This window comes from Leucoraja erinacea, chromosome 6, assembly GCF_028641065.1.
Source record: "Leucoraja erinacea ecotype New England chromosome 6, Leri_hhj_1, whole genome shotgun sequence".
In the NCBI taxonomy this organism is placed as follows: Eukaryota; Metazoa; Chordata; class Chondrichthyes; order Rajiformes; family Rajidae; genus Leucoraja; species Leucoraja erinaceus.
The window spans coordinates 54,250,880-54,275,589 of NC_073382.1; the positions used below are offsets into that span (position 1 = coordinate 54,250,880).

Here is a 24,710-nt window from a genome sequence, read left to right on the forward strand (position 1 = left end):
ATAATGGATTAGTGTGACCCAGATACCTGACATTGTGAATAATACGTATTGCTCTTTTTTGCAGAATAGTTAATGAATGTAGCGAACTTTTATAGTTATTGCCCCAGACTTCTGCACAGTAATTTAAATAGGGTAAGATTAGTGAACAGTAGAGAATGCGGAGTAATTTGTGATTTGACTGATGAACAAGGACCCCTAGATCCCGTTGTACTTTCCTTTTTCCCAACTTGGCTCCATTTAGATAATAATCTGCCTTCCTGTTTTTGCCACCAAAGTGGACAACCTCTCATTTATCCACATTAAACTGTGTCTGTCATGCATCTGCCCACTCACCCAACCTGTCCAAGTCACCCTGCATCCTCATAGCATCCACTTCACAGTTGACACTGCCACCCAGTTTTATGTCCTCTGCAAATTTGCTAATGTTAGTTTTAATCCCTTCATCTAAATCATTCATGTATATTATAAAATAGCTGTGGTCCCAGCAACAAGCCTTGTGGTACTCCACTAGTCACTGCCAAAATACCAAGCTTCTTTTCAGCACCCCATTACAGTGATGAAGATCAGGAGCTCCAGATGGGTGGGTTGATAAGATGGGGTGGGGGTTATTATTTTATCAACTCCACATACTGGTGTTATATAGTATGTTGTGCCAGTGACTATATACAGTAGATTGATCAATTCATTTTTGTACATATGACATTCCATTAAAGTTTAAATGTTCTTGTCCCACCTGTGTGTAACTTCTGCGCTAATGTTACTAATTGGATGGATTAGATTTAGTACTCTACGTCTATTGGCAATTGTTATAACATGGGGCCATGAAATTATGTGAGATATATAATCTCCTCTTGCAGCGTATTCTCTTCAGTGTCTCATCCAAGCATGAAGCTGTACAAGCTGTGGATTGGAGCTACATGTACCCAATGTCAATATCAAACCCTTCATCTAAGGCATGGAGCCAATTAAACAGAAGTTAATTCTATGTATTTAATACCACCAAAAATCAACCACAGCTTCAGACAAATTAAATTGAAAAGGAAAGTTCTAGAAATATTTAGCTCGGGCAGCATCTGGGAAAAGAGAAACAGTTAATATTTTAGATCCAAGATGCTTTGTGAGAACGCAGAGAAGGATCTTTGACCCATAATGTTAACTCTTTTCTCTTACCACAGACATTACTATTTTGTGTTTTTGTTTAATCTCTCCAGCAACTGCAGTTGTTTTTCCTAATTCAAAATATTGATTTTTATTTTTGCACTTCTCCAATTCACGGCACACGTCAGTTTTTATATATTGTGAACACCAGGACTGGCTGTTTCAGTGTATTTAAGTTATTTCTGTCAAATTATTTCCGTACTTCAGTATCAACATTTAGAAGCAGATGTTCTTTATGAATTACACCTGATAATGTTATCTTCATTTATAACAGCAACAAATCAAATCTTTTTGATGGGGGGAGGGGGGGGGGGTTGATCAGTGGAATCCTTTTTTAGATGGTTTAGGTTTATTATTGTCACTTGTACCAAGATACAGTGAAAAGCTTGTTTTGCATGCTATCCAAACAGATTAGGTATACCATACATAGCAACAATTAGTTCAAACTCAAGTAGAATAGATAGGGCAAAGGAGAAGATACAGTGCAGAATATAGATCTCAGTATTTTTGCACATCATTAGGTTTATTTGCCTAAACTTGATAGTGTCTTTTAACAATGCTGCATGCCACAATTGCCTTTAGTGTATCGCATATCAGTTGCATAACAAAAAATCTAGAGAAATAGCGCATGTTTATTCTGTCATTATTTAACACAATAATGGAAAATTAAAGATATCAGAAATTAGGCAGAGCAGCAAATATGTGTAGGTTGGTACGCTAATACATTATAATCTAGTGATTGTACTTGTATCATTTGTGTAGTATTAATTTCCAATGAAACTTTGGTTTCATTAATTTTATGGAAACTTTGTATTTGGGTTTTTAATCCACCTATGAGGTGGACTTCACCTGGTTATGCTAAATACACAACAGATTGTTTAAAAAAGTTGATTGTTACTGGGTATTGCTTGCTCTAAGGTGATCTTGAATGACCGTCATCAGTGTACAACTAGCTAAGAAACCAATGGAATGATTCATCACTTATATATTATCCAGAAGATATTTTGGTCAACTGTCATTTGTGTAGTGTGATTTTCCTTGCTGAAAAGCATGACGTGCCTTTGTCTTAAAATCGTAAATGAGTGACTACAGACTTATACCCAGTAACAATCAACTCTATTCCCCCTTTTGAGAGTAGTAAAACAGAATAGTTTCTATATAGTCTAAGGGCAGAATGCAAACTTGTTATAGAGCATGTCAGAGTTAGGGGGGTAGTTACATGATGAATTGCTTTGGAGAAGGGGGTGGTAGGTACTGGCATTAGCTTGATGTGGCATGAAATGGCTAATTGAAACCATTAAATGCATCATCTTCCTTGGCCATGATAGTTATTGTGTGTATTTCAGAATTTTACAGAGTTATGTTACTGTGCATGTTAATAACATAACATGTTTGGTTTGGGTCTTTTTGGCCGTAACTTGTCTAACTAAGTAAAGAACATGATCATAACACTCTATCCAAATGCAGCAGAATTAGCCATAATGCACTGAGCCACCTTTTTTGGTTAGAATACAGTATTTATTTTCCCCATTATATCTTAAAGGAACAGACGAAGTTGTTGGTCCTGAGGGGATGGAAAAATTTTGTGAAGATATTGGTGTGGAGCCCGAAAATGTAAGTTTTATCTTGTTTTTAAAATAATTGGTTATTGAAACGGTAATTGAAATAACTCTTAAACAATACTGGACCATTAATATACTATACCATTAATGGTTCGTAGGTGTGCTGCCACTTTTTTTTTAGTTTAACTTCCATTCTTTTAACAAATTGTACAAATTTGTATATAAAATAATGAATGCATAGACAGGGTAAACAGTCAGAACCTTTTTGTAAGGGTGGAAATGTCCAACACTAGGGGGCATAGCTATAACATGAGAGGTGGGAGGTTTAATGGAGATGTGTGTGGCAAGTTTTTCTTTACAATGTGCTGGGACCCTGGAACATGCTGCCAGTGGTGGTGGTGGCAGACATGATAGTGACATTTAAGAGGCTTTTAGATAGGCACATGGGGGTGCAGGGAACAGAGGGACATGGATCACGTACAGGCAGGCGTGATCAGTTTAACTTGGCATAGTGTTCATACATAGAAAATAGGTGCAGGAGTAGGCAATTCGACCCTTCGAGCCAACTTCGAGATCAATATGATCATGGCAGATTATGCAAAATCAGTACCCCGCCTGCTTTTTTCCCCATATCCCTTGATTCCATTAGCCGTGTGAGCCAAAGGATCCGTTCCATTGCTGTAATATATTCTATGTTCTAAATTATCAGAGTTTACGAACCTGCTGCTGTAGTGTGGTTTAATTCTCTTGCACTAAATCAATAGAAGATATTAAACACAGGTAAAGCAGAAGTTTTGCCTTAAAATAATTAAATGAGAAAGACAGAATAGTGAATTTATATTGCATTAATTGTTAAACCTTGATTCAATTTTGAAAAATTGTAGTTGATGTTATTTGGATATGAGACTCAATAGCTGTGTAAGTCACAGGAATGATAAATACTAAGTATGATTTTCAGCAAATTATCCTGGCACATGTATATTCCAAGTTATAGAATTCCATTCCAAGTCACCAAATTGTAGTTAGCATGGACGAGTTGGGTGGAAGGGCCTGTTTCTGTGCCGTACGACTCTATGGTCCTATTTCCAGCACTCTTAATTATTTTCTGTCAAATCTCGGGCTTTCTCTCTTTTTAATGCCTTGTTTGACTATTTTCCCACCTCTCTCACCAGCAAGTGTTCTGGAGATAAAGTTTTCTTTTATTTTGTAACCTTTGCCCAGAACATGACACACTGTTATTTGGACTATCCATTGATGGGAATCGTTCTTTTTTATTTGCCCAAGGGCCTCCTCGATATTCCGCAGCTCTGCTCTTGCTCCCCCTCCCCCCGTCGCAACAGGGACAGAGTCCCCCTAGTTCTCGCCTTTCATCAGCTGTCACATACAGCACATAATCCTCCAACATTTTCGTACCCTCCAACGGGATCCCACCACCAGCCAAATCTTCCTATTTCCACTTTCTGCGGAGACAGTTCTCTCCGCACATCCCTGGTTAACTCGTCTCTTCCCACCCAAACCACCTCTTACCCAGGTGTTGTCCAAACCAGTCACGATTAATTTCACCTCTACAAAATCTTCTCTCGACCTTCTTTCCATGAAAGCGAATAATCTCACCTTCCCAGGTCTGACCTAATCCCTGTAGGCTGTGGGCCGAGCATCAAAAATGTGTCTAGAAATAGAATTTCATGACCCACGTCACCAAACTATATGAAATTTTCACATATTGTGTAAATTTTTTAATATAAATCACCCCTGAAACTCGATATGAAGAAGACTTGCACATTTTTATTAAATTAGAGAAAAACCGGAAAATGTCAGGAATTTTTTAGTCCAATCAAAGCACGTTTAACATTGAGTTGTCTGCCAGTTGGCCAATCATGCGCTTTGTTTCAGGCTAGCACACAAAATGGCTGAGGGGGCTTCACAGATGCCTGTTTTACTGGAGATTCCGATTTGTTGTTCTGTGGAATAAATGTTGTGGAAGCTTGCAGCAGGTTAATTGTATTTAGTGGGGAAAGCATTAAAAAGGCTGAAGAAAGTGCTGCGAAGTGGATTAAAGTGCAAGAAAGCCTTCAAAGTCCCTGCTGATGTGCTGGAACACAAAGAAGGCCCCCGTGAATCAACTCTAACTGAAAGGTAAGACTAAAGTCTGAATTTATGAAAATCTATCTGTATGGAGTTTAATTTTTAATTGCACCCTTTTATAATGTGAATAAATTAATTCATTCATTCCTTATTCAGTCATTCACTCACTCACTTACTCATTCATTCATTCATTCATACATTCTTTCATGAAATTGAGGGCTTAAACTATAACATAGTAAATTAAACATTGTCACTAATGCCAGCCTGTTGCAGAGTAATAAGAACTCGGAGCACTTTTTCCCGGTAAGTTTTCGCAGGCAGCGCCGACATTATTTGTCAAAGACTTATTACTCTACAACAGGCTGGCATTAGTGACAATGTTTAATTGACTGTGTTATAGTTTAGGCCCTCAATTTCATGAATGAATGAATGAATGAATGGATGAATGGCTGGATGGATGGATGAATAAGGAATGAATGAATGAATTTATTCACATTATAAAAGGGTGCAATTAAATTAATTAAACTCCATACAGATAGAGTTTTATAAATTCAGACTTTAGTCTTACTTTTCAGTTAGAGTTAATTCATGGGGGCCTTCTTTGTGTTCCAGCACATCAGCAGGGACTTTGAAGGCTTTCTTGCACTTTAATCCACTTTGCAGCACTTTCTTCAGCCTTTCTAATGCTTTTCCCACTAGATACAATTAACCTGCTGCAAGTTTCCACGACATTTATTCCACAGAACAATAAATCGGAATCTCCAGTAAAACAGGCATCTGTGATAGGCCTTTTTCACGGGGCGACTTGACGCAAGATGTAGCCAGAGTGAAGTGGTCGTGGTCTAGCACGATATCACACGATATAACGGGGGGGTAGACAAAGAGTTCCCACGGTACTCAGCATTTCTGTTATTTGTGCGAGTGACTTGTCCGTCTCCCGAGCTTTCCCGTTAAATCTTGAATGACATTGTAAACTGTCAAGTGTAATTAAATCATCACGTGGCACAAATGATGTCACTTTTTTTTTCACACACTATAAATATCCTCCCTTGGTTGAATTGGTATATACACACACAAAGCAGAGTTTTACTGTGTATGTGGGAGACACAGATGGAGTGAGCACAGTTACTGAGGCAGAGTCTCTCAGCCTGTGTGAGAGGGAGGGAGGGAGAGGGAGAGAGGCACACACAAGGTGGATGTGAAATCTCACCTGCCTGTTTCAGTGACAGACACCCGCCGCCAGTAAATGAAGCCACCCCCATCTGTCTCCCCCTCCTCTCCCTCGACTCCCCCACCTTTCCCTCCCAACTCCAGTCCCGTCCCGACCCCCTGGGAAACTGAAGGGAGCAACAATTAACTGCTGCCTGCCTGCTGAGTTAAAGAGTTCCCACGGTAGTAAGACGATGTTAGTTGCGCCCAAGTTTAAATTTCCAACGTGTGTTTCAGAGTAAATCAAAAACTGTCTGAATCAGCAAGTTAGACTGGAGTAACTCAGCGGGCCATGTAGCATCTCTGGAGAAAAGGAATAGATTCCATTTTTGGTCGGGACCCTTCTTCGGGATGATTGTAGGGGGGAACTGGAAGAAAGAAAAGACCAGGACAAATCAGGGCCAACAACAGATTACCTCAGCAGGGTATTTTGAAGAAGGGTCCCGACCCGAAATGTCGCCTAACCCTTTCCTCCAGAAATGCTGCCTGACCCACTGAGTCACTCCAGCACTTTATGCCTATATTTGGTTCCCTAATAGGCCAATTGTTGGCTAGGGATAGTGTGATCCCAAGAGGGAACCAGCGTTGCAAACCTTGGGACTGGTTTAACCGACAATTACTGCATGGGGGAGGGGGGGGGGGGGGCAGGAGGGGGGTTGGGCGGGGGAGAGAGAGAGAGTGTAAGTTACCTAAATTTAAATAATTCAATGTTCATAGTGAACACGGACACAAAATGTTGGTGTAACTCAGCAGATAAGTCAGATCTGGGAAGAAAAACATAAAAAGCTGGAGTAAGTCAGCGGGTCAGGCAGCATCTCTGGAGAAAAAGTATAGGTGGCGATTCGAATCGGAACCCTTCTTCAGACATCCTAATCGGAATTGCGTCTGAAGATGTGTCTCGTCCCGAAACATCACCTATTTTTCTCCAGAGATGCTGCTTGACTCACTGTTACTCCAGCTTTTTGTGTCTGTCTTCGTTTTAAACCAGCATGTGCAGTTCACTCCTTTACACGGGTCTCTGGAGAACATTGATTGGTAGCGTTCCGGACCCTGCTTCGGAAAGGCATCGATCGCTGGTTGGCGAGGACTCCGAGCTGTATCTCTCAAAGAAGTACATGTGAAAAATTTCTCACGGACCATAAAAATGCGGGACCTTTCAGTAAAGTCCCTTTTAAAGATTATAGTTATTTTCTTGAATCTTATTAACATAACTCATGAATAAGTTGATGTCCATATGCGGATGCAAATCTTTATTTTTTAAATTCAATCCCACAGAAGACAATTTTTACTCACCTTCTGTCCCCTCTGTCCAGCTTCCGGGTTCACCGTTCGCAGGAGTTCCCACGGTACACGCAAGAGTCAGTACGGATATCGCACTGGCCACTACGTGCATATAATGTTGCAATGTTCAACCACAAGTGTACAAGTCACTCTTGGAGAAATTCAAGCTTGTTTGAATTTTCTCCCGAGTCACCAAGTTACACGAGTACCTGCCATTAGCGCCACGGTGGTCCACGAATGCCGTACGGTTATCGCAAGAGGTTCCCACGATGTTCAACTCTGGTTAACTCTTGCGTCAAGTCGCCCCGTGAAAAAGGGGTTTGAAGCCCCCTCAGCCATTTTGTGTGCTAGCCTGAAACAAAGCAAGTGATTGGCCAACTGGCAGACAACTCAATGTTAAACGTGCTTAGATTGGACTAAAGAATTCCCGACGTTTTTTCCGTTTTTTCTCTAATTTAATAAAAATGTGCAAGTCTTCTTCATATCGAGTTTCAGGGGCGATTTATATAAATATTTTTACACAATATGTGAAAATTTCATGTAGTTTGGTGACTTGGGTCACGAAACTGCAGAATAAAGCTCCTCGGCCCATAGCCTACTGGAACCACTCTTGTAACATCTTTTCGCAAAATTTAACCTGTGTGCGTATGCCCGCCCACTCCAACCACCTCCAACAGCCCCTCCCCCCCCCCCCCCCCCCCCCCCCCCCCCCGCTCCAAACCCCCCCGCGCTCGCTGCCCTTTCGCAGTAGGCCCCGTCCAAGCTGCCCCGCTCGCTGAGTTCAGGTCTGTCCTCTCTCTCTCCCCCCCAATCCTCTCCCCATCCCCCCCCTCTCGCCCTACCCCCACCCTCTGCACCCCCCTCACCCCCCTCGCTCCCATCCATACCACCCTCCCACCCCTCTCACCCATCACCCCCCTCTCACCCATCACCCCCCCTCACCCATCACCCCCCTCGCCCATCACCCCCCCCTGAACCATCATCACCCCCCCTGACCCTGAACCCCCCCAGATCCCATCACTCCCCCCTCTGACCCCTCTCACCCCTCACCCCCCTCTCACCACTCACACCCCTCACCTCTCACCCCCTCATCCCTCTCCCTCCACCTCTCTCCCCCACCTCTCTCCCCCCTCGCTCTCTCCCCCTCTCTCTCTCACCACCTCCCTCTCTATCCCTGCCTCTCACCCCCTCCCCCCTCCCTTCCCCCCCTGACCCCCTCCCTTCCCACCTTCCCTCTCCTCCTCCCCCCCACCACCCCCCCCCCCCTCCCTCTCCCTCTTGGCCCTCTCTTCTCTCTACCCCTTCTCTCTCTCTGCTCTCACTCTCTAACCGCCGCCCCCCCCCCCCTCCTCTAGATGTGACTGCAAGTTGGGGGCTATGCGTCAGTAGATAGGGCTGTTATGGGGTAAAAGGAGCAAATTAATAATACTAATATAATATCAAGGGGGTAGTTAGCGTGTTTGACGCTGCATGCTGCGCCCCCCTCCCGCAACCGCACATTGGGGGAACAGACCCAACGGGTCTGCACTTGGTCTAATGTACAGTATACAGTAAAACTTCGATAATCTAGCACACTCAGAACTTTGGTTTGTACTCTCATATATTCTGAAGTATTTGATATATAACACTTATTAATACAATAATACACCATTAATTCACTTCTTTAGATGTAACATTGTAGTGAAACAGGCGAGTTTAAAGAATGCAGAAAATGGGGCGCGATGAGCCAGGTACCAAGTCCTGGATTTCCGTAAACGAATGAAACAGATGGAGCTAGTTGTTTGCCCTGCACTGCTCCCTGGACGTACTCCGTCAATGGTAATCCTGCTAACACTGAAAGAGGCCACATGGTCCCCAACTCCTTGCCCGTCTCAAATCCTTTCTACCCCATAGAAATTCCCTACAGTAGCATCGACACAGAACAGCGATTCCAGGCAAGGCCTTATTGATGTACTCGGGGAGCTTGTGTAATTATCCATGTTAGTGAATACAGGAAGCCAGAGTAGAAGGAATCTTATGTCAATCTTACTTTTTCTGAAGAAGGGTTCCAACCCAAAATGTCACCTATACCTTTACTCCAGATATGCTGCCTGGTCCACTGAGTAACTCTCCAGCACTTTGTGTTTTACTTTTTCTTAAACTTTGCTTAGAGTTAGCTACTGGAAAACCATGGGCAGAGGCTCCAAACAATCCCAGTATTCCATAAACGTTGAGTTAGGTAGAAATTGTACCCCAGCCTTCAGGAGTAGTATCTAGAAACGCTAGAATAAGGTGTGTGCTGACTAACACAGCAATATTTTGATGTCAGGGATCGCATGCTGGGTGCTGACGCCTTCAAATCTGCAAAACTCGCATGTTTTCAATCTGAACGTCACCTATCCATGCTCTCCAGAGATGCTGCCTGACCTGCTGAGTTACTCCAGCAACTAGTGTCCTATTGTGCATTAACCAGCATCTGCAATTCTTTGTTTCTGCAGTTCTAAAATGGGCTTGGTATTTCTAATCAGCGCTAATAATGCCCTGGCTGTAAGCTGGTGGTAATTACGTGTTGTGTGCCTGTTCCTGATGGGTTGTCAAATTACAGAGGCGGGTATTTAGATACAAGAACTAGACGCAGTTGGGTCCCATCATCACACGGGAGGGCTGGTCCCCCAACGCACTATTCCACCTATCCACCAATTCCAATATTGGTGGCCTGTGGGGGGGGGGGGGGGGGGGGTTCTGGAGCGCTAGCAGGGCTCTTGCTTAACCTTTTTTCCTTGTTGCCAGTCGGGCAACCTTGGCAGCTTTTTAGATTGCCAAATGACAGTTTGGGTGGTCATTTAAGATGGCTTGCATGATGCGTGCTCGGACGAAGTGCATAGTTACCAGTCGGAATTACGCCCAATGAAGCATTCACATATTATTTCTGCTTCAAATAAAAGTCACAAACTAACATATTCACCAATCATGACATGGTATATACCACAATGACATGCAGCAAAATTATAATACAGTATCTCAACTCTTTTTACACATTGTAATTAATGCAATTTTTATTATTTCTTTCCACTTCCAAACAAAAATGTGGTTGGATTATTCAGCGTATGATCAACCTGTATCAATAAATCCTGGACCATGATAACATACATGCCTAACCATGCACACTACAGATTGATGCAAGCATGTTTTCTGTGAAGGACCGAAAATTATCATGACATGGCCATAGCATGGGTCGTTATTGCTATTGGTACAGAAGCACTCTCTCTTCCCACATAATTCATCCACAACAAAATATACAGGTTGCAAGGAATTGTCTTAAGGCATTTTATGATTATAGCTGTTAAAACTGACTATACCCATCTGACATTACACTAACTAACAAGAGATGGCCAAAGGACATAAATGCAGCAAATGTTCTTTTGGTAATATATTTAAAGGTGTCAAGACGCCACATTACCTGACATTCAGATTAGATAGAAAATAGGTGCAGGAGTAGGCCATTTGGCCCTTCGAGCCTGCACCGCCATTTGATATGATCATGGCTGATCATCCAACTCAGTATCCCATCCCTGCCATCTCTCCATACCCCCTGATACCTTTAGCCACAAGGGCCACATCTAACTCCCTCTTAAATATAGCCAATGAACTGGCCTCAACTACCCTGTGGCAGAGAATTCCACAGATTCACCACTCTCTGTGTGAAAAATGTTTTTCTCATCTCGGTCCTAAAAAGATTTCCCTCTTATCCTTAAACTGCGACCCCTTGTTCTGGACTTCACCAACATCGGGAATAATCTTCCTGCATCAAGCCTGTCCAACCCCTTAAGAATTTTGTAAGTTTCTATAAGATCCCCCCCTCAGTCTTCTGAGTTCCAACGTGTACAAGCCGAGTCTATCCAGTCTTTCCTCATATGAGGAATCAGTCTGGTGAACCTCCTCTGTACTCCCTCTATGGCAAGAATGCCTTTCCTCAGATTAGGAGACCAAAACTGTACGCAATACTCCAGGTGTGGTCTCACCAAGACCCTGTACAACTGCAGTAGAACCTCCCTGCTCTTATACTCAAATCCTTTTGCTATGAATGCTAACATACCATTTGCTTTCTTCACTGCCTGCTGCACCTGCATTCCTACTTTCAATGGCTGGTGTACCATGACACCCAGGTCTCGTTGCATCTCCCCTTTTCCTAATCGGATTCCCATTCAGATAATAGTCTACTTTCCTGTTTTTGCCACTAAAGTGGATAACCTCACATTTATCCACATTATACTGCATCTGCCATGCCTTTGCCCACTCACCCAACCTATCCAAGTCACCTTGCAGCCTCCTAGCATCCTCCTCACAGCTAACACTGTCCCCCAGCTTCGTGTCATCCGCAAACTTGGAGATGTTGCATTCAATTCCCTCATCCAGATCATTAATATATATATTGTAAATAGCTGGGGTCCCAGCACTGAGCCTTGCGGTACCCCCACTAGTCACTGCCTGCCATTCTGAACGTTTACTCCTACTCTTTGCTTCCTGTCTGCCAGCCAGTTCTTTATCCACATCAATACTGAACCCCCAATACCATGTGCTTTAAATTTGTATGCTAATCTCTTAAGTGGGACCTTGTCGAAAGCCTTCTGAAAGTCCAGATATAACACATCCACTGGTTCTCCCTTATCTACTCTGCTAGTTACATCCTCGAAAAATTCTATAAGATTCGTCAGGCATGATTTACCTTTCATAAATCCATGCTGACTTTGTCCAATGAACTCACCACTTTCCAAATGTGCTGCTATCCCATCTTTAATAACTGACTCCAGAATTTTCCCCACCACCGATGTTAGACTAACTGGTCTGTAATTCCCCGTTTTCTCTCTCCCTCCCTTTTTAAAAAGTGGGGTTACATTAGCTACCCTCCAGTCCTCAGGAACTACTCCAGAATCTAAAGAGTTTTGAAAAATTATCACTAATGCATCCACTATTTCTGCGGCTACTTTCTTAAGTACTCTGGGATGCAACTTATCCGGCCCTGGGGTTTTATCAGCCTTTAATCCATTCAATTTACCTAACACCACTTCCCGGCTAACCTGGATTTCACTCAGTTCCTCCATCTCCATCTCCTCCATCCCCCGGTCCCTTGCTATTTCCGGCAGATTATTTATGTCTTCCTTAGTGAAGACAGAACCAAAGTAATTATTCAATTGGTCTGCCATGTCCTTGTTCCCCATGATTCATTCGCCTGTTTCTGACTGCAAGGGACCTACATTTGTTTTAACTAATCTTTTCCTCTTGACATATCTATAAAATACTTTTGTAGTCAATTTTTATGTTCCCTGCCAGTTTTCTTTCATAAATCTATTTTCCCTTTCCTAATTAAGCCTTTTGTCCTCTGCTGGACTCTGAATTTCTCCCAATCCTCTGGTAGGCTGCTTGTTCTGGCTATTTTGTAGGCTTCCTCTTTTGTTTTGATACTATCCCTGATTTCTCTTGTTATCCACGGATGCACTACCATCCCTGATTTATTCTTTTGCAAAACTGGGATGAACACTTGTTGTAGTTCATCCATTCAGTTTTTAAATGCCTTCCATTGCATATCCACCGTCAACCCTTTAAGAATCATTTGCCAGTTTATCCTGGCCAATTCACGTCTCATACCCTCAAAGTTACCTTTCTTTAAGTTCAGGACCCTTGTTTCTGAATTAACAATGTCACTCTCCACCCTAATGAAGAACTCAACCATATTATGGTCACTCTTGCCCAAGGGGCCACGCACAACAAGACTGCTAACTAACCCTTCCTCATTACTCAATACCCAGTCTAGAATAGCCTGCTCTCTCGTTGGTTCTTCTACATGTTGGTTTAGAAAACTATCCTGCATACATTCCAAGAAATCCTCTTCCTCAGCACCCCTGCCAATTTGATTCACCCAATCTATATGTAGATTGAAGTCACCCATTATAATGGTTTTACCTTTGTTGCACGCGTTTCTAATTTCCTGTTTGATGCCATCCCCAACTCCACTACTACTGTTAGGTACACAACTCCCACTAGCGTTTTTTGCCCCTTAGTGTTTCGCAGCTCTACCCATATCGATTCCACATCCTCTAAGCTAATGTCCTTCCTTTCTATTGCGTTAATCTCCTCTCTAACCAGCAACGCTACCCCGCCACCTTTTACTTTCTGTCTATCCCTCCTGAATATTGAATATCCCTGGATGTTCAGCTCCCAGCCTTGGTCACCCTGGAGCCATGTCTCCGTGATCCCAGCTATATCATATTCATTAATAACTATCTGCACATTCAACTCATCCACCTTATTACGAATGCTCCTTGCATTAAGATACAAAGCCTTCAGGCTTGTCTTTACAACCCCTTATACAATTATGTTGAAAAGTGGCCCTTTTTGATTTTTGCCCTGGTTTTGTCTGCCTGCCACTTTTACTTTTCACCTTGCTACCTATTGCTTCTACCCTCATTTTACACCCCCCTGCCTCTCTGCTCTTGCACCCATCCCCCTGCCACATAGATGTATGTGTTGTGAACAGCAATGAAGACACCCAGTTTGTAAGCAACAATTTTTTTTTAAATTGTTGATAAACGCTTTTTCCATCATTCCCACTTCAGAATTAACGTTAAAATTTCAACTGAAATATCTCCTGACCAAATTTGTGATGTATATGACTGACTGTAGAAGTAAAACCTGGATAAATCCAACGTATAGTTGTGAATGTTGCTAATTAAATAACTACAGTACTGATACTCCATATTAAGAGCATTGTCACGGTAGCAGTGACAATCGAACACTGGTTTATAATGTTTCACGTGTTCACAATTTAATTAATCCATCTTTATGGATTAAAACAAATAATAACATTGGGAATTAAAACATATTTGATTGCATTCCGTTATCAAACATAGTCAATGTTCGCTCTGAAGACATTTCCAGCACAATAGGGTCGGGGGGTGTGAATCAGTGCAGGATGGATGGGGGGGGGGGCTTGAGAAGTCAATCGGTGCGGATTGGATGGATTGAGGCAGGGGAAGTAGTGCGTGTTGGTTGGAGTAGGTAAAATTGTGAAGGGAGAGCGCGGGGGATGACAGTGGGGTTGAATGAGAGGGATCTGTGCAGGATGGATGGGGGGAGCAGTGCAGGATGGATGGGAAGTGGGGGTCAGTACAGGATGAATTGGGGGACCAGTGTAGGATTGATGGGGAGTGGCAGGAGAATCAATGCGAGGTGGATAGGGAGATCAGTGCAGGATGAATAGATGGGGGGGGGGGGTGGAGTAGATGAGGAGGGGAGCACAGGGGATGTCAGTGAGGACTGAATAGAGGCAGGAATGAGGATCAGTGCAGGATGGAGAGGAGGGGTCTCAAGATAAGGGGAGTGGAAGGGGGCGTACGAGAGAGAGAGAAAGGCGCAGAGGTGGGAAGGAAGGCCAGCGCTCCTCGGACACCAATGGCATCATCGCTGCCTTGGTGGTCCCTGTCAGGCACGGAAATAGCTATCAAAATATGGAGGGGACGGGGGACAGAATATCTTGGCGGCCGCGCGGGCATGCGCACACTCACACGCGCGAGGCTTTGGAGGCCCTGTGAACGGTAATTTCAGCTCCCCCCCCCTACTTCCGCCTCTGACCGACACATCCCTCCTCCAAGGGTTTGTTTTGAAAGCACCATTGGCGGAGTGGCAGGCAGCGGCCGTTATCAGGCCGGGCAGGGTGCGGGAGGAGGAGGAGACGGAGCCACCTTTCCCACAACCATCCCCGACACAAAACAACACGTTCCTTTTCTCCAGAGATGCTGCCGGACCCACGGAGTTACTCCAGTTTTTTGTGTCTATCTTCGGTATTAACCCGTATCTGCGTACCAAGCCAAGCAAAATGACTCGCCGTTTAGGTTGCCCAGCGGCACTTTGTGTGTTACGTGGCACCCGGGCAACCGCAAATTTTGAGCCCTGGCTAGTTTGGGTGTTGTGGGCTTAAGGGACTGGTTTCTAAAGGACTAGTATGGGCATTGTGGGCCGAATGGATTCTTGGGCTGGCGGCAGTCTTACAAACAAGCCTGTTGTGCTGGCAGCTCACTCACTCACGGCTGGTGGGCTGGCAGTTGACTCACGGCTATTCCTTGAAATTCCATTTCAAGCAGGGTGCAAGGCCACCAAATTCAAGTGCAATTTCATACCATTTCAAGCAGGGTGCAAGGCCACTAAAGACAGTGAGTCGTGACCTCTATTTCCTCCATCTTGCAGAGAGTGAACCACACCCACACTTCTGGGTTTTATAGTCGTCATCCCTTCCCACCCGAAGTGGCGTGGCCTACATGACGTGATTGTCAGGAGAGAGAATCTCAACATTTTTTAAACACTAATAACTTTTTTTTATCGATGGGAAAAATCCTCGGCACCTGATGAGCAGAGGGGGGCTCTGTTTTTTGTAAAATCAATATAAAGCGTTTTTTGTAAAATTAATATAAAGCGCAAACAGGAAGTGGTCAAGATTAGACTTTTAATTATATAGAAGGCAAGGTAACTTTAATTAAGCAAGGCAACTTTAATTAGGACGGCAACTTTAATTAGGCAACACAGCTTTAGCATTTCCAAGCTAAAGGCAACACAGCTTTAGCATTTCCAATCCATAAGCAATACAGCTTTAGCATTTCCAAACCAAAGGCAACACAACTTTAGCATTTCCAAACCAAAGGCAACACAGCTTTAGCATTTCCAAACCAAAGGCAACACAGCTTTAGCATTTCCAAACTATATTTTCAAACCACATTAAGGGCACTGACGTCCATAAAACCTTTCATGGTTTTGTAGACATGTGTTCAGTGTTATTCACAGCTCAGACTGAGAGACGCGACCCTCTCGCTCCCCCGTCTTGCAGAGATTGATTGAGGCACTCAACACTTCCGGGTTTTATAGTCCCTCCAGAAGGGGCATGGCCTTGAGGAGAGAGAATCTCAACATTTTTTTAACACTAATAACTCTTTTATTTTTCATCAATGGGAAAAATCCTCTTGTCCTGCGCAGCGGAGTGGGACTCTTGAGTAAGATGGCCAAAAATCACAGCCGTAAATGGCAGTGTTTTTCTAAAATCAATATACAGAACAACAGGAAGTGGTCAAGATCAGACTTTTAGTAATATAGGTTAGCCTAGTGTGTTAAGACACATGGCCTCCAGATGAAAGGAAGACTGGTCAACCAGTTGGCTCTCTTGTCTACTGCATTTGCTGCCCTGTTGGAGCCTCTGGGCCAGGGTGAAGCACAGACCGTAAGTTATAGACCAAGGTATACGATGTGCTGAAAATGTACCTAATTTTTTTTTGTCTGCAGATTATCATGTTAGTATTAGCATGGAAGCTGGAGGCTCAAAACATGGGTTTTTTCACTAAAGAAGAGTGGCTAAAAGGAATGACGTCATTACAGTAAGAAATCTGCAATTATGCCTTTCACAATAAAACTGAAATTATAGCATGACAGTCCATTCCTTTCTGTTTAATTACTACCACATGCTAAAAAAATGTGTTTATTCTGAATAAACATGCACGTAACATATGAAAACTTTGTTTATGCGTGGGAAAATATTTTTTTAATGCAACATTTGTTTTAACCTAGATGTGACTGCACAGAGAGGCTACAGAGCAAGTTTGATTATTTGCGCTCGCAACTCAATGACCTATCAGCTTTCAAACAAATTTACAGATATGCCTTTGATTTTGCTAGAGTAAGACAAAAAAAATATTTCTTCAAGTTGATTCGCCATTTCTTTTCATGAAAGTTATCACAAACCCCTCTATGTCCCCTCTTCTAGGATAAAGACCAGCGTAGCCTTGATATTGATACTGCAAAGTCTATGTTAGCTCTGCTCTTAGGAAGAACGTGGGCTCTGTTCTCTGCCTTCTACCAATTTTTGGAGGTACGTTGTTAATTCTTTAAAAATAATTCTCCAAAATCATTGCAAAAAAACCCCCCACAAATTTAACGGAATGTAGTAAATGGGGATTTTTACACAGTATGTTTTTCACAACGCCTCTACTCTCTTTGCAGCAATCAAAATACAGAGTTATGAATAAAGATCAATGGTTCAACGTGTTGGAATTCAGCAGAACTGTACTCGCAGACCTTAGCAACTATGATGAAGATGGTGCATGTAAGTTTCTTTCCCCTATCTGCAGTTATTCAAATATAATTGCAAAATAAATTGTAATTTCAAGTTGCTTTTGATTTCAGGGCCTGTTCTGCTTGATGAATTTGTTGAGTGGCAGAAAGCAAGGCAATCATCGTAACAAGATGGAGGGAAAGAGAACTAAGGGAGAGCAATAATGCTTTGCTATCCAACCAAACTACATCTTTAATTATGAAATGGAAAGTATTTGTCAAAAGCCATCTTTTATGCTAGCTACAGACTTTTCAGTGTTACAAGAGGGGAGAAGGTTTTCAAGTTGCATCTATACTAAGCATTTTATTATGTATTCATCAACTATGGCACCCGATGTTAAGATTTTGTCCAGTCTTAAGTCTTAATGCTTTTGACAATATCTGTTTATAACTTCATACGTACTTTGATGAAGCACATTAAAAATTATAGGTTTTCATTAGAAACAGAAACGATTTTCATGTGTGACTGAAAGATGAAAGGCCTTGAAGTGTATGGATGCATTTTTCAGTTGTTGGAAAGTGTATGCTATTGTACCAGACGTTCGCCATTCTGGTACTGTACCAAAAACTTACTGAACCTCATCATATGTTATTGTAACTATATAGCACCTTTTCTGTGATATAGTATATCAATGGGTACTGGTGCTGTTCTAGGACTGTGAGCTCAGGGTTAATGGTAATGACAGTAGCACCACTGCTAATCCATGTAACAGAGGATTACATGTGATGCAAATGTATATTTAAACTTGTTCATTTACATTGTTAAGGTATCCACAGATCTGCCCAATTTCAAAAGCTTTATTTTATACCCTTTAAGAACAAAATGGAATATGGTCATATAATTCTAAATTAGAGTGGATAGAAAGTATAATCAGAACCGCATGTAATGGAATTCTTCAGCGAGTAAGCATGTGGTTTTGACTAGTTTTTAGCACTAGAAGGTAACTTGCCACAATTGGCCCACTGTACTAAGTACATTTTTAGATAATACAATATCAAATATTTCATTCTCCAGTGTTGAAGCCTGTAAATTAGCTTGAATACTGAACTCAAATACTGAATACTAATATGATTAGTGAAAGCTTTTGTACAAAGGTGATACTGTGGGACCTTCAATTTAAAAGAAAATTCATGCTCATTAGCATCTAAAGTTGAAATATTGACAGTGAATCCCTTGTGTATATAGAATGTATGGTCTAAATACTTCAAATTGAAAAACTGAACTACAAGTGCAGTGTGGTTTGGGTTTTTATTGGGGTTTTTTTTTTTTTTTACCCTTCGGTACTTCAGATTCAAGCAGATCCTTACCAACTCCTAAACTTATTTTTTGCTGAAGGTATTGTGGCGACTTAATGTGTAAGAAGGGACTGCAGATGCTGGTTTAAACCAGAGATGGACACAAAAAGCTGAAGTAACTCAGCGGGACAGGCAGCATCTCTGGAGAGAAGGAATGGGTGATATTTTGGGTCGAGACCCTTCTTCAGACCAGTCTGAAGTTACTCCAGCTTTTTGTGTCTATCTTGCGGCGACTTAATTACTGGAACAGTATGGCAAGTTCAGAAACAATAAAAGCTACTGATTTACTGTTCGCTCAAAGGCCCACAAAGTTAAATGTCGAGTGGTGTTTTGGGATGCACTTTACATGGTTCTGTACATCCTAGTGCCAGTTAATATTCAAAAGTAATGTGTATCTGATTTTTATTTTTTTTCACAAGTTCACATTTTACAATTGTCTTACAAGGTCTTACAGATTTGTAATTGAGTTCTTTGGCCTGACAGTGCAAAGGGCCAAAACACAGGATTGCTCAACTTTAAGAACCAATTGTTAAAATTCCTGTATGACCTCCATCCACCTGTTTACACAAGATAAGCCATTATGAACCCTCTGCTGGAGTGAGCATTCAATTTATGATCTATACCAATGCCATCATACTCTGTCCCTCTCAGTAAAAGTTATTAATGTGAATGAGGCTAGTTGCTGCAGAATCAGTTACTTGAAAAGTTTTCTTTTTAAACTGCTAAATGATTTATTGTGACAGTTTGTCTGAAATGATATATGTTCCTTCTCTGCGGCTAGTTCTTCCCACTTGTAAAGTAACCAACAACAATTGAATGAAGTTTAGCTTTTGTAGCACTGTGGATCTTTAAACAAATATAATTGTTTTTGTGAAAAAAATCCTTTGGTACAGTAGGATAATTATTAAGAGTATAAAAAAAACTTATCAAAACTTCAGTAAATATTATGTGTTGTTTTCTTAAAGGTACAAGGGACGGTTTAAAATATATTATTTTTAATTTTTGATTTTTTGATATGTTTGATATATTTCTACCATCTGACGATGTTATTTTTTAATGTCACCAAGAAACTAGTGCATCCATGTCTGCTCTAGAGGTATCTTCCCATTGTAACTGCCAAGTTTGGCAAATGGCAGTCTTTCCCATGCAGTTGCAGTTTTGAACTTTTCAGACTTCAGTGTTAACAATGTGATGCCGAAAAGTCAGAACATTCTTGAGATTCCTTGTGGAGCCTGCTATTTATGACACTCAAAAGCTTTCTGGTGAGGAGACATGAGCTAACAGATCTTGGTCTAGATGATGCACAATAAAGCAAAAGCATTTAGAATATTTTGTTTAAGTCACACAGTCAGCGTTCATCTTTCAAATTACTTTTCTCTATATTGCTTGAAAATCATCTAAATAAAGTGCCCAACCAGTTCGATATATGGCAGACCCTCAATGTACTTAATTGTCCTTAACATACGAGCTGTAAATCGTACAACGGAGAGCATTATTATTCATTTTTCCATTGCACTTAATTCTTAAGTCTGCAAAAATATTTCAAAACCAATGAGCTAATTAAAGTTGGAAATATTTTAGCTAATTACATTTCATTTGTGGGTAACTCCAATAGATTCAGATATAAGCATGGTTGGAATATATGTTTATTTATTCCTTTTTAATTTTCCTATTTTTATTCAGTTGCCTCTTTAAAAGAGAGAGCCTTTGCCACATGATGAGTTCTGGTTTCTGCATATTGACTGGATATGCGAAACACTGTCATAAAATGTGAAATGCTTAAGAATATCCAAGGAATTTGTTGTCAGCTTTTTTCCCCTTTCATAACTGAATGATGCCCAGAACAGATTTCCTAAATCATAGAAATTAATAGTTGTAGTTTAATTCCAGATTTATTTTTTAAGTAATTTGTGATCAAAGACATTAAAATAGCAAAATGTGCCCTGTGAATAGAGAGGATGGTATTTCTTCCTTGTCCGTAAAATAATACCCTAATCTTTGAGAAACTCCCTTTTGCAGTATTTAGAAAGAATATCAATAGAAATAGATTGAAACGTACAGGTTGTGTAAGTTAAATGTACGTAATAACATTTCTTTTAAAGGGGCATACTGTCGGTAAAACCTATAGTTCAGAGTACTTAAAATAATTTTTAAATATGCTGCTGAATATATAATTGCAATTTTTTTTCTTTTGTCATTTTCCAACGTGCATTTTAATCCCTCTGTTTTCTCTCAATCTGAGGCAGAAGAATATTGTAGAGTGTAACAAGATGATTATTATGCATGCATGTTGTGCTAAAAGGATAGAATCCGGTATTGTTAATAATTCAATCCAGTTTACAACTCTTTAAAAAAAAAAAAGATTTCAACTTATTACAACTTTGCATTGTTGGGACGATCCTATAAAAGGAACACAACTCTTTTTTTCTGATTTCACTGTTCCTACTCGGTGGTATCCACTCACTGTTTCCTTTGGATCGGAATTATGTTTATATATTTTTGCATTGCCAAATTACAAACCTATTTAAATTGAATGATAAACTTTATAAAGAGGTTCATAATGGAATATAAAACGACTTTGCATGTTTTCATATTTAAAAGATATTGGTGAAAAGAAAACCAATTGCAATGCAACTTAAAGCAGGATTACTGACAAGCCAAGGACTGTGAACTCTGGCATTTTAGTTATATAATAAAAAAAGGAACAGTGTTTATTTAAGTGTCTTAATTCATAATTGGTGATATTGAAAATCAATTCACCTCTTGCTCATATAACCACAAATAGACTAAATATTTTTGCACACCCAATGGAGAATAAGATTGTGGATTTTTAACATAACAAAGCATTAATAAGTGCCATTTTATTGTCTAGGAAGGAACTGCAAATGCTGGTTTAAATCGAAGATAGACACAAAATGCTGGAGCAACTCATGGGACAGGCAGCATCTCTGGAGAGAAGGAATGAATGATATTTCATGTCAAGACTCTTCAGTGTTTTCGGGTCGAGACTCTTCAGTGTTTACGGGTCGAGACCCTTCTTTAGACTGAAGAAGGGTCTTGACCCGAAATGTCACCTATTCCTTCTCTCCAGAGATGCTGCCTGTCCCGCTGAGTTACTCCAGCATATTGTGTCTATCTGCCATTTTATTGTCATTGTTTTGTGCAATGATTGTATGTAACCTTTTTTTTTCATTATACCCTTAAACAAAAAACAGATACAGAACTGACGCTATTTTGATTAATATTGAACACTAAACAAAAATACAAGCATAAGATCAAGTTGCCACAAATCTTGTGTGATTGTGTATCTTATTATTTCCTGAATCACAATACTTGCATCATAAATTGGATGGATGGTATTACACTTTATTTTTGGCAACTGAGCATTCAATGGTTTGGAATGCCATGTTCTTTCCTTAAAGTCATCTTTATCACAAAACTAAAAGAAAAGATAATGATTTTTAGCATCAGATAGTGTCCAGGATAAATTAGTCTTGCATTGACTGTTTCTTCCCCCACCTCCTGACCTCCAAATCTCTGCTAATTTCCTTCTCCCAACCTCTTTGGAAGACTAATATTACTGGAGTTCCAAAAGCTTCCATTGGCTTTTCAATTCGTAGCCATCCATCATCTTTTAAAAGCCAATGAATCATTAATCTACCATCATAGATTTCATTTAACAAATGCACTTCTCTGCATAAAATACACAATGATATGACACATAATTTCAAACCATTTACACCTGCTCTTTGAAAGAGCAATATGAGTAGTCCCTTCCTCAACGTCCTTCCCCATAGCTTGATAATATTTTTTTATTTTAAAAAAATTTTGGGGGAAATGCTATTGGAAAATGTTAGTGCCACCATATCAGTCTTTGTATTAAACACACTATAACAACGATGTGTAAGGAAAATATTTCCCTTGTATTGTCTATGAATATTTGTCAATCACTTAAAGTTTGTGACCGGAAACAATTTCCCTGTATTTACACTGTAATAACCCTTATATTATTCTAAAATATTTTGAACATTGCTATAAACTTTCCCTCAGATTTCTTCTCAATATTAAGAACAACCCCAGATCCTGTATGTTTTTTCTATTTTAACAGGTCCTTCATAACATGAAATTCTGGCGACTCAGACTTGTTCTGAATGTGGTGCCCAGGGTGTTTGTGATAACTAACCAGTCTGTTATAAAGGTTTATATATGACATGTTAGCTTTCATGTTCTCCACACCTAGTCACCATCATAACTCTCCATTCATCCACCTCTGGTGTCCTGTTAAAGTTATACCATGTTATGTGGTAATCTCAAAAGATGATTTGATTCTCACTTCCCTTTGTTAAATTTTAGCAGCTGTGTAAGACGATGTCCACCTGAAGTTGGTATATCTTGCTGCTCAATTTATTTTTGTGCCTAAAATTGGCAGTCTTTGCAATTATGTCGTAGGTGTACAATGGAGAAAACATTTGTCCCGACACCAAACCCTGAGGGATACCACTGCACATTTCCATCTGGAAGAAAAATAGCTGGTCACTGCTCCTCTCTTTTGAATGTATGCATCCTATAACTTGAAACCCATTGGTTTTAATTTTATTTGTGAATCAATTATGAGAACATTATCACATCCACTCAAAGTTCTTATTTTGAATATAATCACGTTAGAAAAGATTATAACTACTATTTAAAGTGCTTTAAACCTGGCTTTCTGCGGTTATGTTTTATAGTTCCAACACAGGATCCAAGAAGAGCCCTGACCTGAAATATCATCTTTCCATGTTCTTCAGAGATACTGTCTGACCCCTGAGTTACTCCAACACGTCTTTTTTTCAGAATTACCAATTTCTAATGATCCAAAATTTGGAATGTAAGAGTAAGCCGTTCTAAGCATGCTCTATTGTTTAATTGCATCTGTAACCAACCTATCTGCAGTAACCTGTACCATTCCCTCTTCATTGATGCAAGAGACATCATAAATCAGCTGCACTATTGCCTATTGATAGCATAGGCTCAAAGGAATTTAATACCTTTGTTTTTCTGACCAGATGGGTACTCCAAACTTTTTAGCGTCCATTATAAAATAACACTGCTGTACAATTATCCAAAATGTATATGCCACGTTAAGAATGAATAAAACAAAGTGAAATAATGAAACTGAATGGGGGGGGGGGGGGGGGGGGGGGGGGGGGAGGGGGGGGGGGGGGGGGGGGGGACAATGCAACAATCAAACATGTTGACAACCACACTAATGGTTTCTTTTGTCCACCCCACCTTAATTGCAAAGATGTAATTTAATAACTAACAAGCACCTCCTGAATAGCTGATGTGTGAAAGGTATTTAAAAAAAATTCTTAAGCATCCATTCGGGGCGGCACTGTGGCACAGCGGTAGAGTTACTGCCTTACAGCACTGTTAGTGTATGGGGTGATCGCTGGTCGGCGCTGTATCTCTAAAGTCTAAATCAAGAGGATGTTTTTCTTATGGGAATATTATCGAGTGTGTTTTGGGCTACTTGTATACTGCTCACTTTCTAACAGATGTTCTTGCCAGATGAGCCTACAGTTTGACACTTCATAATCTTTTTGCTGCTTGATGCCATTCATGAATATAACAGCGGTACTCTTTTAACTGAACTTCTACATCCATTTTATTTTGACTGTCAATATCATGAGCAAATATACTTCCAGTAAACTAGATGCTTTGTGGAGCTAGTCTACTAATAGGATTCTAATGAATGCAACACTGCTTATCAGGAAAACTGTTAAATGGCCCCCTCATGGAATATAGGTTATTAGCTTCCACTTCAGAACAAGCTTGTTTGCCAAGCTTACACAATATTGATTCAACATTGTGCAAAATTATTGTCTTGGAACCACTCTGAGTGTACAGCCAGTCTAGCAGGTAGAAGCCATCAATTGCCTTCACAATGATGTAGAAACAAGGAATATACAAGTACGTACTGGTTTACAAAAAAAGAGTACCTCAGCATCC

At 40.8% G+C, this 24,710-nt stretch overlaps 1 protein-coding gene across 8 annotated transcripts in view; it reads left to right on the plus strand.

The window, feature by feature from the left end:
• dcun1d5 (DCN1, defective in cullin neddylation 1, domain containing 5 (S. cerevisiae)) overlaps positions 1 to 21,430 on the plus strand; it is a 33,349-nt gene extending 11,919 nt beyond the window's left edge. For all 8 annotated transcript variants that reach the window (XM_055637063.1, XM_055637064.1, XM_055637059.1 and 5 more), the window contains 6 exons: positions 2,702 to 2,772; positions 16,599 to 16,690; positions 16,881 to 16,989; positions 17,077 to 17,181; positions 17,313 to 17,415; positions 17,496 to 21,430. In XM_055637063.1, the coding sequence (XP_055493038.1) occupies positions 2,702 to 2,772; positions 16,599 to 16,690; positions 16,881 to 16,989; positions 17,077 to 17,181; positions 17,313 to 17,415; positions 17,496 to 17,551 (536 nt within the window). In that variant the 3' untranslated portion in view covers positions 17,552 to 21,430. The remainder of the gene's footprint in view (positions 1 to 2,701; positions 2,773 to 16,598; positions 16,691 to 16,880; positions 16,990 to 17,076; positions 17,182 to 17,312; positions 17,416 to 17,495) is intronic.
• The last annotated feature ends 3,280 nt before the right edge of the window (positions 21,431 to 24,710 follow it).